This window comes from Gracilinanus agilis, chromosome 6 (assembly GCF_016433145.1).
Source record: "Gracilinanus agilis isolate LMUSP501 chromosome 6, AgileGrace, whole genome shotgun sequence".
Classification (NCBI taxonomy): Eukaryota; Metazoa; Chordata; class Mammalia; order Didelphimorphia; family Didelphidae; genus Gracilinanus; species Gracilinanus agilis.
The window spans coordinates 235,691,348-235,706,740 of NC_058135.1; the positions used below are offsets into that span (position 1 = coordinate 235,691,348).

The 15,393-nt window shown below is 39.3% G+C and overlaps 1 protein-coding gene across 1 annotated transcript in view; it reads left to right on the forward strand.

Moving 5' to 3' along the window:
* The first annotated feature begins 3,681 nt into the window (after positions 1 to 3,681).
* The window catches only part of COPB1 (COPI coat complex subunit beta 1), a 28,803-nt gene continuing 17,091 nt past the window's right edge, over positions 3,682 to 15,393 (forward strand). Inside the window, exons 1-10 of the mRNA XM_044682291.1 lie at positions 3,682 to 3,717; positions 5,438 to 5,587; positions 8,580 to 8,809; positions 9,327 to 9,496; positions 10,909 to 11,023; positions 11,260 to 11,352; positions 12,377 to 12,514; positions 13,725 to 13,844; positions 14,797 to 14,904; positions 14,984 to 15,130. Of these exons, the coding sequence (XP_044538226.1) occupies positions 5,497 to 5,587; positions 8,580 to 8,809; positions 9,327 to 9,496; positions 10,909 to 11,023; positions 11,260 to 11,352; positions 12,377 to 12,514; positions 13,725 to 13,844; positions 14,797 to 14,904; positions 14,984 to 15,130 (1,212 nt within the window). The 5' untranslated portion in view covers positions 3,682 to 3,717; positions 5,438 to 5,496. The remainder of the gene's footprint in view (positions 3,718 to 5,437; positions 5,588 to 8,579; positions 8,810 to 9,326; positions 9,497 to 10,908; positions 11,024 to 11,259; positions 11,353 to 12,376; positions 12,515 to 13,724; positions 13,845 to 14,796; positions 14,905 to 14,983; positions 15,131 to 15,393) is intronic.

The window sequence follows — 15,393 nt, forward strand, 5'->3', positions numbered from 1 at the left end:
TTTGTTATTTTTTTCTTTGACAGCTTCAACAGAAACACTTTCTCACTTGCCATATCCACAGAGTTAATGTGCATGGTTTTAATTTTCTTGAAATTTGCTGAACTGAAAGGAAAAAAGAATACACCATTACCTTCATTCTCAGCCTTCAAATGAGACAGGGCAGGAAGTCTGATATCTCTTTATTAGACTGGCAGTAAGGACATAGTTGCAGATTGGAATTAAGTCTGCAAAGGGAAGGATTACCCAGTTACTTAGTGCTGATTCTTTTAAAAATAAATTTAAATTTTCCAAACTTGTTGATTTTAAAAAGGAATAATAAGGACACACAAACAGGTAAGTTGTGGTTGGGAGAAAAAAGAGACAGCCATCTGGAAGGACCAGGAACATGTAAATGTAAAAGATGAGCACATAAATTTTGAAGCAAATTAGGCAGTCTGGGAAAGAGAGGTAAGGCAGGAAAGCTTTCTGGTCGGGGGGACAGATTCTACCATTCCTAGGTGCATGGATATTTAGGTAATTTACCAATTTTTCAATGTTATAAATAACAGGGCTACTAATACTTTTGACCTGTCCTGTCTTTTCCTTTGTTGACATTCCTGGGCTGTCCCACCAATGAGATCACACACACGGTGAAAGAGTATGGCATCAAAGCTGTGGGTAGCTAACATTCAAGTAGCTTTATAGTTTGTGAAAGACTTCACCCACCACAACCCCGTGAGACAGGTGGGACTAGTTTTTGGGAATCCCATATTTGAAATTAAGAAATAGGATTAGAGAAATGAAGCAACTTGCTCAGGGTCACATAGTTCAGAAGCATAAAAAGTTTCCAGAGAGACGGGAGGCAGCTGGTGCCAGGTGGGTCATATCATCACCGTCTCCCCTCAGGCTTGAGACATTTACCCCAGTACAGAACCCAAGGGCCTTGTGATTAGGCATGCTTTCAGCCCTGGGCCCTCCACCATCATCCTAGACATCTGTACAATGTAGCCTGGAAGCTGCTCCAGCAGGGCCTTCAGCCACAGCTACTAACAACTCAAAAGGGAAGTTTCTGCCACAAAGTCCTTGGTACCATCAAGGTGTCCATCGTCAGAAACTAATACTTTATTGGTGGAAGTTTACTTTGCAACTGCTCTTTGAAGACCAAGGGGCCTGTTCATCTGATATGGTCTGAAGCCTTCCATGTGTGTTGTTTTCTCCTTTAGAATGCATACAGGGACTGTCTAGCCATTGTCTCACCAACATTTAGTCCCTGAAACACAATAAGTACTTAATAAATCGCAGATTCAAACCCATATCTTAATTCTCTGCTTTCCATCATCATGTTACCTCAATGAATGAAACTTAAGAAAATGAAATTAATTTTTTTTTATTAAATAAATCCTTACCTTCTATCTTAGAATAAATACAAGTACCAGTTCAAAATCAGAAGAGTGGTAAGGGCTTGGCAATGAGAGTTAAGTGACTTGTCCAGGGTCACCCAGCTAGGAAGTGTCCAAACTCGGGGCCTCCTGACTTCAGACCTCTCCTGAGCCCCCTAGCTGCCATGATAAAAATTAAGTCCTTGCTAGTGTGAAAAACTCAATTGTACAAGTATAAAAGAGAGGAAGCAAGAATAGTCAATAGAAAAAGATATGGCAGTTCATAATGGCTCCATCTGGCAGTCAAAAAAGCTAAGGTCATAGTGTGACCATCGTCATGGTGAGAAGATTTTAAATATACACATAGGAAATGGTCCAAAATACACGGCTGAGTTCAAAGAAAAGATTTCACAGGCTTCATCATAGCTATCTATACTTTCTCATGTTATGTTCTCGAGAGTAACGGGATCGATTTGTTTTGTCTGGTCCCAGAAGGCAAAATGAAAAACAATTGGTAAGCTGCAGAGGCAGGTTTCAACTCCATATGAAGGTATCCGTCCTAACAATGCTATTCAAATAGGGTTACCTGGAGAGAATTCTTCAAGCAGAGTTCTATGACCACTTCTCAGAGAGCATAGTTTTAAGAGTTGGAAGGGACCTTAGAGATCATGTATTTCAACACCCTCCCTCCACCTCCATTTCACAGATAAGTAAACTGAGGCCCAGGTTTGCTTTTTTTCTTTAAACCAGCTTTCTACAAGAAGCCCTTTCCAATCTCCCTTAATGTAAGTACCTTCCCTATATTATCTCCAATTTATCTTGTTTATACATAACTGATAGCAAGTTGTCTCCCCAGGAGACAGAGTTCCTTGAGCATGGACTGATTTTTGCCCTTTTTTTGACAGTAAAAATAGTATTTTATTCCATCTCCCACTCAATCCACTTTTCCTCTCTCATTCCATTCCAGAGCAACATCACAATCAGAATAAAATAAAGGAAGGAAATATGGATAAAAAGTTAAATCACAATAGGAATTTTTCAAAACAGGTTATTCCTTTGTTTTGGTCATCTTCATCTCCCCCATCTTAAAGTTTTTTTCTCTGTCCTTTCACCAGCTTCATCATGGAGCTTCTTCATCCTCTTCTTCAGCCACATGGTCTTTTTCCTTTTCCTTCTCTAGACTAGAAAGATCTGACATCTATCTCCCTTTCTGAAGATGAGAAACTACAGAAGACGCAGCCCTATTTACTAAAACCAAAGGTTTTCTCCCTAGTTCCCTGGATCCTGCTTCGGATTTCTGAAGAGAATCAAATGAGGTCATTATAAAGTACTTGACGGAGTGTGTGCACAGCAAGCGCAGTGGACAAGTGAGCTATTCTTAGTATTTCACTCATTCATCCAACAAAATCTTTTCATGCTTGCCACGGGCAGCGTGCTGGGTTTACTGTCAGTTCCTTGAGGGTCGGGACTGCCTTCTGCCCAATGCCTAGTGCAATGCCCGGCATGTCGGAAGTGATTGTTTACCAGATCGATTGCCAGGAAGGGCACCTTCTCTGTCTTCCGAAGAGTTCATTGTCTAGCAGCGGGGAAGCAGCAGACTTGGATATCAATAGCAAATAGAAGTTAGGGTGCGTTAAATACATAAAGCAGGTTACCTAGATAGAGGGAGAGCTCACTTCTGGCTGGGGAGATGGGGAAAGGTTTTGTGAATGAGCCACTTTGGAGCCGAAGGATTTCATCCTGCAGAGACGTAGGAGTTGCCGCCCTTATATAATCGGTCAGAGGTTGCCGTTTCTAATTAGAGCGCAAAATTCATAAGGACAGAACATTTATATGGTGTCAAGAAATGGCTCGCTATTTATGTTACGTTATTTATATTTATTATGATATTTGTTGTATGCGATGTATTCACTATATTATGTGGTAAATTCGTGATATATTAGGTTTACATTTTATTATAATTGTCATTAGTCCCGGCTCAGCTGTGGGTCTCTCTCCCGCGCCCAGAACACTATTCTGCACCGAGCTCGGCTGAATTGCACTGAGCTGAGTAGGAGCTCCCTGCGGCCGGGGCGGGTCGGAGCAGAACCCTGCCCTCCTAAGTAGAGCGCTCACGGGAACGTACTGTCGTCTAGCAGAGGGCGGGTTCCTGGAAAGCTCCAGCCGTTTCGCCAATCGGCTTGAGCGGGTTGGGCTTAGAGGCAGGGCCGAGGACGTGGATCGCGAAGCTGCGCTGCGGAGGAGGCGTGTCCTCTCCGAGCCTCCGTAGACGCTCGGTGATTTCTGTCTTGTCCGTTTCCACGTCAGCCCGGGATTCTGAGGAGCCGTCGCGGCTGCCGCAGTCACCGCCCGGAACCAGGTAGCGGGCGGGGGTCAAGAAGGGGCTGGGGTCGGGGCCGAAGCACCCTGAGGTCCGGCCGCTCTAATCGGTTGTGAGAGGGCGGGAGGGCGGCCTTCAGGAGTGGTCGCGTCGCTGGGCCTTCCCGGCCTCGTCCTCGAGCCGTCTCCCCAGGCCGGGGCGGGGGCCGTGGACTGAGACTCAGCCTTTGACCCCCACCCCCACTCCGGATGGACTGACACCGTCTGGGAAGCCGGGGCTCGACCTGCGGCCTTCCCCATCTGCCGTGGGCTCCGGCGGCCCTCAGAGCTCGGAGAGGAGAGGCTCAGGCCGGGCCGCCCTAGGGGCCCTCTTGGCCCTGAGTCACCCCTCCCACCTTCTACTTCGCTTTTACCTGTTCATCCCTGATTCCGTCTCCAGACCCCGAGTATTTTCCCAGGCTGCCTCCACCTCAACCCCCTCCTCCCGGAATGCTCTCCTACTTCGTCTCTTCGTCTTGGCTTCCCTCTGGTCTCAGCCCAAATCTCACCTTGTGCAGATGGCCTTTCCTTGCCCCTCCTTCATTTCGCCAGTGTCTCTGCACACAGGCTCTTCATGCACTGGGCATTAGACTCCTTAAGGGTAGGAGGTGTCTTTGCCTTTCTTCATATCCCCAGTGCTTAGTACACTGGCTTACAGCAGGCGCTTAGTAAATGCTTGTTGGAGCTCTAAACATGCTATGTATTATTAATAAAAATTATCCCTTGTTTCTATAGTACTCTGAAATTGCCTCAAAACTATCCAGTAGTAGGTAAAATAAAAGTGTAGTAGATAGAAGAAAAATTTTCCCTATTTTATAGACGAAGAAACTGAGTCTTGTAAATGTAGGAACCAGAGCATAGGGAATGGAAGTACAGGTCTCTCCTAAGCCTCAAGTCCAGCATTCAACTTTTAGCTATTACAATATGTATCATAATTGGCCTCCCAAATCTTAAATTTTATTGGGGCAAGATGGGAGATAGAAACTGGACTTGTGATTTTTTTTTTTAAATGTTTTGAAATTTCTCCTATCAAAGCTAATTGGCCCCTTCTCTGCTGCGTAGGCTCAAGTCTCTAGAGGAGTGCTGTAAGGGTCACATAGACAGTATGTATCAGAGTTAAGAATGGTCAGAAACTGTTTCTCTTTTTTCTCTTAGAGAAATACCCAATATACTTAGGGTACAAAACTGTACCCATATGTGTGATGCATGTTTAAGTGACTCCATGGTAATTTCTTAGATGGAATGGATTAGGACTATTATCAAAATCTTAGATTAGGATTATTGTCAAAAATTGAGAGGCCAAATCTCTTGTTCTTGGCCAGGCTGGAAGTACAGTGGCCATTCACAGGCTAATCTCAGCACAAATCAGCACAGAAGTTTTGATTTTGTTCCTTTTCCAACCTGGAATAGTTTGCCTCCCTCCTTAGGCAGCCCAGTAGCTCCCCCTTCCCTCGCAAAGGTTCATGATATTGGTACCAAACTTCATGCAGATCCCTATTTGACATTTGCTCCACTGAACTTCAAAATTTCTCAACTTAAGCAATCTATCTGCCTCAATTTCTCCAGTAGCAGAATTCACAGGCATGCGATGCTATTCCCAGGCAGTCTTAGACTATTTTAAAGTTATTAAACAGAGCTGAGTATATTTTATTTGCCAGTACTAGAATCATGTGTATTGGCAAATTGAAACAGTTTTTAATAAGTTTTATCTTATATTCTAGAATTTTTGATATTTATCATCAAAAATATTTATACTGTGGAGTACCCATAACCAAACACCATGACGGCTGCGGAAAATGTATGCTATACGTTAATTAACGTACCGATGGATTCAGAACCACCATCTGAAATTATCTTAAAAAATGACCTCGGTAAGTGAGGGATGGGAAATCTTAAGTTGGAGATTGGCATATATTTGTTGATGAAGCTAATTAAATTGGAAATAGTGGATTTTTATTTTATTCAAGTATAAGAGACCTGGGATTTCATCTTTGTGGGGATTCCCATTATCAACATACTTCAGAATCCTCCTTTCTAGAATTTAGTGTACAGTCTTCACGAATTGCTGTAGGTGAAAAAATTCATTACATCTTGGCTAAGTTTCTGGAGGTGTGCTTTTCTGAACCCTAGCCAAGCTGATCTTCTAATGACAAAAAGCATTAGAAAATTTGATTTTCAAACCTTTTCTTTTTGGTGAACGAGAACTTGAACCCTGTTGACATAGCCTTTGCGAACCCAGGATCACCACCACACTAAGAAATGACTTAAAAGAAAGGTTATTGTAGGGTATTGTAGTCCAAAGTTTTTATGTTGAGAAAGCCATGCATGAATAGATTGGTAAACATCTTTCTAAACATTCTACAAATGTCTTATAAAATGTCATATAAAAATGAAAACTAATATTATACTAAGACTTTGCATATCTTCTCTCTTTAAATTTCCAGCATCTGCATAGTATTTTGCATATATCAGGCACTTAGCAAATATTTTTTAAAATTGGATTGAAATTTGAAAATAAGATATGAAGATTCATCTAAATAATGCAAAGAGAACATAAGAAATGGACTGTTCATTGAAATACTCATAATATCCTTAGTTAGTCCACGGTGCATGGCACAAAGTAGGAGCTACATAAATGCTTACTCCCTTTCTCCTTCCACAAAATGCAGCCTTGATTTTTAGAGGTCATCTCTTTTTAAGAAGTGATAATTGATAGTGGGTATAAAGTTATAATATGTTAAAATGAGAAAGGGGAGTTGAAGATGACATCAAAGTTTCAAATCTTACTGTCTAGAAAATTGGAGACAGATTGGAGATACCTGCAACAAGAATAGGAAACAAGCCCTGAGTTCAGATATGGCCTCAGTTACTTCCTAGCTGTGTGACCTTGGGCAAGTCACTTAGCCCCAATTGCCAGCCCTTGCTGCTGTTCTATCTTAGAATTAATACTAAGATGGAAAGTGAGGGTTTAAAAAAAATAACAGGGAAGTTCAGAAAAGGGGTGGGTTTTGGGGGAACAATAATAAATTCTTCTTTGGACATATTGAATACAAAAAAATTTAACAATAAAAATGTGACAAAATCTTTTAAGAATTGTGTTAGAAGCATTGATACTCTGAATGAGCTAAAGTTGGTAAGAAAGGTGAAGGTTGGCAGAAAGGTATTTTTTAAGAATTCTATTTGTAAAAGTGGTGTATTGAAGAAGATGGGACTGGGAGATTGGTTAGTGATAGATGACAGCAGCAAAATGATCTCCAGTTTGGAAAAGACAGACTACAGGTGACTAATGGGGAGACAGTCTTTTTCTTCTGAAATTGCCTTCAACAGGTAGAGAGAGAGATAATGCACTAAACAGATTTTGCTATTCTTGGATTCAGAGGGTAAAATGGCCCCTGCTATTTGTTTAATATCTTTAATAATGACTTGGATAAACACATAAATGATATGTTTACAGGATTTTCAAGTGACATAGAGGAATAGAAAGTTCACTGGATGAGAGAGTCAGGATTCAGAAAAACCTTGTCCAGGTGGAATCATGAGTTGAATCTACTGAAATTTAAATAGGGGGAATAAAGTTTTACTCTTGGGCTTGAAAAAATTGGTTTCCCTGGCATAAGATATAGGGGAGGAACATAGCTAGACTCTAGTTCATATGAAAGGAATTGAGGATTTTAATGGACTCAAGTAGATTTTACTTAACATGTCATCGGGATGATATAGCAACCAAAAAAAATGAATTCTCTCTTGGACCTTATTGGGCTGTGGAGATGACAATCCCAATGTCAGAGCACATCTCGAATATTATATGCAAGTCTGAAGGCCACATTTTTGGAAAGATAGACTGGAAAATGCATCAGACATGGAAGGTGAAGGGCCTCACAATCATGTCATACAAGGATGATTTCAGCTAGAGAAATGTAGATGGTGTCTGAGATTCTTTCCAGCTCTCTAGCTCTGATCCCATAATTCTGTGGATATCCTGAAGAAAAGACTTGGAGAGGGAGGTAGATCATCAGAATTCAATTTCTGTGTTTGGCAGGGGCAGTTTTTTGTTCTTGATCCTCAAGAGCAGAACATGGCAAAGGCAAGCCTAGACTTGGTCTAAGTGAGAGAACTTCCCAACATCTTTCTCTCAGAAATTAAACAGTAGGCTACTAATGATTTTTAAGGAAATTTGCATGTTAGGTATTTACCTAGTTCATAAATAGTAATAAAAATTCAAGGACAAAAAAAAGAGACATAAATTATAGAAAAACAAAGAAATTAGTAATCTTTTATGGACATGGTATGAAGCCAGTAATTTCTCATGTTCAGGATAATAGCTAAGGGAAGGGGAAGGGAGAAGTTTATTAAATATTGCTACATGGAGCTCTCTTTAATCATTTAGTCTCAGTTTCTGAGCAATGATTATCAGCAATTTATTATCTTCGCAGATTTCTGAAAACTGAGGATTAGCCCATATTGAAACAGAACTCTCCCCAAAGTCACAGTGTGTTAACACTACCAAAGGGAAACTAAGCAGTCATCTATTCTAGTCCTCCCATTTTACTAATGAGAAAGCTAAGACCCAAAGAGGGAGGAGACTTACTTAAGTGAAACAGTTGGAGCACTAGAGCTGAGATCTCTTAATGTAAGTCCCATTCACTGTTTTAGGGGGCCCTGTCAATAATTGGTTTGTATTTTCATTTCATGTGACTTTTCCCAATTTGCTATTTGTCATAGATCTTTATAGCTTGAAATTTTCAATGAACAGAGATTTAGGGCTTTGGTAGATTATTTTTGATATTTTAATTTGGTTATTACATTAAATTTTTTCTTCCTAACACTCTTATGCATTCTTTTTTAACTCATGCTTTTAATCAGAAAAGGGAGATGTGAAGTCAAAGACCGAGGCTTTGAAGAAAGTGATCATTATGATCCTGAATGGTGAAAAGCTTCCTGGACTTCTGATGACCATCATTCGTTTTGTGCTGCCTCTCCAGGATCATACCATCAAAAAATTACTCTTGGTATTTTGGGAAATTGTTCCCAAAACAACCCCAGATGGTAGACTTTTGCATGAGATGATCCTTGTGTGTGATGCTTATCGAAAGGTAAATATATTTGTTTTAGGACTAGATTTTGGGTTCTGTTTTTGCATCCATTTCTGAGGGATGTTTTTAAAAAATTAGTTGTTGTTTCTATTAAAATTTTATTTTGAGCAGAATATGAAATTATATTCAGAACTAGGTTACCATTTGTGAAATGAAAACATTCATTTTATTCCAAAATGGATTCATTTTTTTATCTTTGCTAAGATTCCCTGTGTTTATATTATGAATGAAAAATGAGGCAGTTCACATACAGAGATTTTATAAAATTATCCTATGCAAAGGACACATGGATATTAAAAGGATAAATTGATTCAGATAAGAAACAAATACAAACAAGGCCAACAAGTTCCATTTGATATGGAAGCAAATGCTTTTTTTTTTTTTTAAACACTCTTCCTTCAAAATATTGAAATGCCAAAAATGTCTGTGGTGATTTTAGAATTTTTAAAAAGAGGCTTTGAATCTTAAAAAAGAGACTTCTTAAAAAAAGTATTTGCTGTTTGAATTTGTGTTTCAGGATCTTCAGCACCCCAATGAGTTCATTCGGGGATCCACTCTTCGTTTTCTTTGCAAACTGAAAGAAGCAGAATTACTGGAGCCTCTGATGCCAGCTATCCGGGCCTGCCTGGAGCATCGACACAGCTATGTCCGGAGGAATGCTGTTCTGGCCATCTACACCATCTACAGGTACATGTGTGTTCATACTTCTGCTGAGGCACAGGAGTAAGTAAGTGGGGGAAGGAGCTGATACACATGTTTCATTTCTTTGCTTCTGGGAACACTGGACAGTCTAAGATGTCTTTCTCTGCCCACACAGAGCCTGCCTGGTACAGTCTCCTTCCCTCCTTAAGTAATTTTTAAATGAGTTTTCCTAACACTCAACAAATAAAATTTGGAGAAAAATCTCCAAATAAAATGTAAACTATTTGCATTGAAATAAAAATATAATTTAAAATATATGTTTTTAATAATAGGCACACATTTCACACTGAGAAGGATGTTTGTTTCACAAGAATATAATGCAGTTCTTACATTTGCCTTATCTGCTGTATTTTACAAAACCCTATATCTTCAACCCTTCAAGTACTTGAACTGGGTGTTAACTTGATTCTTGTCATTTATGGGTATTATAGATTTAGATGGACCTGCTGGATACAGAAAACCCCCACAAGCTGGTGCCATCAGTATTCTGACTATCAGTTACTCCCTAAGGCCCTGTTGTGTAGCACAAGGGTGTTCTGGTGACACTCAGACAGCTGTTTGTCCCTCTCCTCACATCCTATAGCCTTTGCTCTTGGATTTTTCTGCCTCTTGTTTTGCTGCCAGGCTCTCACTTTTTGCTTGTTTGCTTGCTTGCTTGCTTGCTGTGAGCCTCCCTTTAAGAGTGATAGTGTGTGTAAAATAAGAGGAAATCATTTCAGAGTAGGGTTTGTGCCCTGAGGGAGGAGGTATATAGGGACTTTCATTTTCTTTGTGGTCAGGCCTTTTTCTCATCATTCCTATTTCTCTGCTGTATCTATGATTATGATTTAATTTGGTTAACTCATTACTGGTTTTAGATATATTGCATGAAAGGTAATTGAGCATGCTGTAGTACTATCCATTTATCATTATATTCATAGATTGTATGATCCATGAAGTTTCTATTGATAAAATACTAGTTAAATTATTTTTTACTGTTAAAATCTTTAACATGTTTTATTAAAGAACAGTTTTTAAATGAACAAAGCTTGCTAGCCTAGTTGAGAGAGCATCAGACTAGAGGAGAGGTTTTGGTGTTTATTCTGCCTCCATTTCCTAGGAATATGGCCTTGGAGAAACTATTTCCAATCTCTGGACCTCATTACATGTAATATTAGGGTGGTTGGAGATCACATCATCTGCTGAGATTCTCTCTAGCTATAAAAATTTGGTGGTTCCTATGCAAGATGCTCTGATAGGTTTATGGCACCTGCTAGTGACTCAGTTGGAGCAGACATTTAGAGGCCTAGCAAGTACACTGACTATTAATGCCTTGGAGTCTAGTACTAAAACAACAGAATGTAGAAGGATTTTCTTCTGGAGTCTTAGTGTTGTTTTTCTACCATTTTACTTAAAAGGAATTTTGAACATCTTATACCTGATGCTCCTGAACTCATCCATGATTTCCTGGTTAATGAGAAAGATGCAAGTTGTAAAAGAAATGCATTTATGATGTTGATCCATGCTGACCAGGTAAAATACTTTTTCTCTTGTACTCAAATGAAGCTTTGAACCAAAAGCTTTAAAATTGTTTCTATCATTGTGGTTTATGCACTAAGATAATCAAGATAATTTCATTTGCTGCATAAGTTTTCTGTCATTTCAATGACTGAGATCCCAATCTGAGTAAAGTGAAAAATTATTTTTCTAAAATGGTGTGCCCTTTCTCTGAATTATGGCATTGTGTCATTCCTTCTTTAATCATTTAGGATCGAGCTTTGGATTACCTAAGTACTTGCATTGATCAAGTTCAAACATTTGGGGACATTCTTCAGTTGGTCATTGTTGAACTAATTTATAAGGTAAGGGAGAAAACCTATTTTGTGTTAAAGCAAACTCTCAAAGCTTAATTTAAAGCATTTTAAACAGCCTGCCTATTCCTGCATTCAAATTATAATAGTTGACATTTTTTAAAAGCTGTCATATTGCTGCAAAATTGGCTACTTTCTTGACTTTAATACCCAATCTTTTGGGAACCTTAAACTAATTTCTGAACAGCTTTGTGCTAGGGTTTACGTTTTGGTTAAGAGAATAAAATATTTGCCAGAAACACTTCACTTTACTAATTTAACTTTGTCAATTTATTGTTGTAAAAAGTAGAACAAGGTTAAGTTTGAATTTTAAAATGAAAGGCTTAGTTAGCCCTAACTTACTGAAGAATTTAGAAAATACCTATGCAAGAATGGAACAAATTTCAATTTATCATATTTAAATTGCCAAAGTCTTTTGTTTTATAGCAGTGATGGGCAAACTATTCCCCTCGGGCCAGATCTAGGCTGTAGTTTGCCCATCACTGATAGAATTGAGAGAACAATGGGTCAGATACTATAAATAGCTGTTTTTCATTAACATAATGATAGTTTGGGGAGCTGGAAGATTTCCTGAGAGTAGAGTTCCCTTCTGTCTTGAAGCCTTCTCTTTGCCTAATAGAAAATAATTTCTAGACCATGGTGGTCTAATGGAGTTTTCATTGGTGTGCCTTACTTAAAACCAAACAAATTCTGAAATATCCAATATTACAAAGCAGATGTTAGTAGATGATTATTTGTTCTAAATAATGTTAGTGTTTACACAGATTTGCTTTTTAATGGCCTGTATACTGCATTAAAGTCTTTGTACAAAGTAAGAAGTGTTTATATCTTCTTTAAGAGTTACTAAGTATGTTAGTTGCCACAATCTTTTAACTATGTTGGCCATTCTGCTGTCTTTATATAAATCCTATGTAATGATGATCTTTCATAGGTTCAAATCCTATGGGAATTTCCTGATTGTATAAACAAGTATTACTACTGTCTATCAAAACTGTGCTCTTGTTTTTTCTTCTAGGTGTGCCATGCAAATCCATCAGAAAGAGCTCGTTTTATTCGTTGCATCTATAATTTATTGCAGTCATCTAGCCCTGCAGTAAAATATGAAGCTGCAGGCACCTTGGTTACCCTCTCTAGTGCCCCGACAGCAATCAAGGTACTGAAGTCATTTGTGTCTTTGGGAAGATGCTGGGTCAAAAATGAAATGTCTTAAGGATTTTGTGTTTACAATCACTTTGTATTCATGTGATAGAATGATTAATGGTTAATTAATAGAGCCATTTCCTGACCTGATGTACTTCTTTCCACTTTCTTTTTTATGTTAGTTTTTCATTTAAGCATTGTTTCTCTCCCACTCTTTCCTTCCCACCTCCAGGGGGAATAAAAAACACAAACAAATGTATAAAGATAAAGACAAATGTATAAAGACTAAAGTTAGGCAAATAAAACATATTCCCACATTAGTCCACTTTCTTGAAGAGAGGGTGTCCTCAGAGTATACCAACATTCCTCCTTACTAGAAGTGGTTATAGTTTCAAAAACTTTCCTTAGATGGAATCCAGAAAGGGTTGCATTGGTTGGCTTAAAGCCTGGGATAGTCTCTTTTTCAGTTTTGATTTATGATCTTAGCTAATCTCTTTCATTTCTGTAGCACTAGAATATTTGCAAAGCTCTCTTCTCACAAAAACTCTTGAGGTAAGGAGTAGAAGTGTTATTGCCCCCATTTTGTAGAGGAGGAAATAGGCAATTTAGTGACTTGCCCAGGGATTCTAGCTAGTGCACAAGGAAGGCTGTAAAGCTTGGCCTCTTCCACTTGGGTAGCCCAGGATTTCCTCTGCCAGGCTATGTCTGTCCCTTAGAGCCTCAGCCACTCAAGGAATATGTTCAGGCTCTGTTGAGGTTAGAAAAGCCTTCTGCCTCTATACCAGGGGAGCCTAGCTGGTGGGCTTCTGCCAGTCTCTGTATATTGGCTTCTCATAGTTTTTCTTTTTGCACCCTTGTTCCCAGACTGTTAGCTGTCACTTCTTATTGCTAGAGCAGTCCTGTCTTCCCTTCTAATTTACTGCTGCCTATCCACGATCAGTGAGAAAGCACATTATAGCAGCAGCTAATATGTAGACCATATGGCACTTAGAAAGAAGTTTGCAATACATTTTATAAACATCATTTCATTTGGAAGAAGATGCTGTTATGCCCATTTACAGACAAGATGATTGAGAGAGACTGGTGGGTGAAACTCTGGGCCTGGTTTGGTTGCTCAGGGTCTTTTGTCCGGCCCTCCTGGTGCCAGGGGGTCAGACTGGCTTGTTTTGGTGTGTGTAGCTGGGGGTCACCACGGTATGTTCATTTGTCTTTTTGTTCTCTAGGCTGCTGCTCAGTGTTACATTGACTTAATTATTAAAGAGAGTGACAACAACGTAAAACTCATTGTCCTGGATCGCTTGATAGAGCTGAAAGAGCATCCTGCTCACGAGCGAGTGCTCCAGGTGGGTGTGGGCTCAGTGGTCCCTTGGAGTCACAGCAAAGATTGTCAGTCAATCAATAAACATTTATTAAGTACCTTAAGTATGCAAGTGCCCTGCTAGGCACTGGAGAGATACAAATACAATGAATCAAAACAGTACAAGTTCATAAGTATATTCAGAATAAATAAATAGAAGGTAATTAACTACAAGCCAGTTTGGTAGGAAGAAGGTACTCATGGTTAAGGGGATCAGGATAGTCTTCATGTAGTAGTAATCACTCAATTCACCTCTGCTCATAGAATCCTTCCTCCTTCATGGTGGGGGTCATCAAGCCATGTCTTGAAGGAGGATGAAAGATTCTATGAGACAAGTGAAGTTTAAATAATTATAAAATCTATCATTATAAATCCTAGACTAAGTTGAACACCCTGAGGGATGAAAGTGTTGTGGCCAATTCAATTTGGTGGTTGTGAGTTGATCATTCACTTTCAGTAGAAAGTGGCCTTCCTTTCTAACCACAGGCATGCATGTCTGTTGAATTGTTGTGAAGTCATTTTTTCAGTCATGTCTGAATCTTCAGGATCCCATCTGGGGTTTTCTTGGCAGAGATACTGGAGTGGTTTGCTATTTCCTTCCATGCCTCATTTTACAGATGAGGAAACCGAGTCAAATGGGGTTAAGTGGCTTGCCCAGGGCCACATACCTTGTAAGTGTCTGAGGCCAGATTTGATTCAGGAAGATGAGTCTCCAGGGCCATTACTCTGAACTCCTAATCCTTTGTCTATATGGCATTGCTTCTTTAGTGAAAAAGCTGTTAATATTTTGAAATTTTTTGAAAATACTTACCTATATTGGTTCTTTTAAAGGACAAAGAATGCTTACATACTAAAAATCTTAGTTTCTATATTTGATCTATGAACATAGAAGTTTCTTTTAAAGAAAAGCCTTAAATGGAGTTTGTTGTTCTCTCTAGGATCTGGTTATGGACATTTTGAGAGTACTGAGTACTCCAGATTTAGAAGTGCGCAAGAAAACTCTACAATTAGCACTGGACCTTGTGTCTTCCAGAAATGTCGAAGAGGTAAAAGAAAGTTCTAATTGCCCTTGTTCCATCCACCATTATGTGTGACTTGGGAACTTATTTATATTTGGTCTTGTAGCTTGTGATCGTCCTGAAGAAGGAAGTGATTAAAACCAATAATGTTTCAGAGCACGAAGATACTGACAAATACAGGCAGCTCCTTGTCCGCACATTGCACTCTTGCTCTGTTCGGTTTCCAGATATGGCTGCGAACGTCATTCCAGTGGTAGGTTATTGTCTCAGAAAGCTATCTCCATTCTTTTTCCAGTGGGCACATTGTCAGACTCCTCTGATTCAGCAATTAGACATCTTTCACGTTGCTTTTTGGGGGTCACAGATTGCAATCTAGAATTCAGCCCAAAAAAAAACCCCAAAACAATTAAAAAACTTGAAAGGGGAACAAGGAAAGTACCTGCCACTAACCATATGTCTGTGCTCTTTCTGGAGAACACAAAAAGGAAGCAATCTTTAAGCCCCAAAGAATTGTCT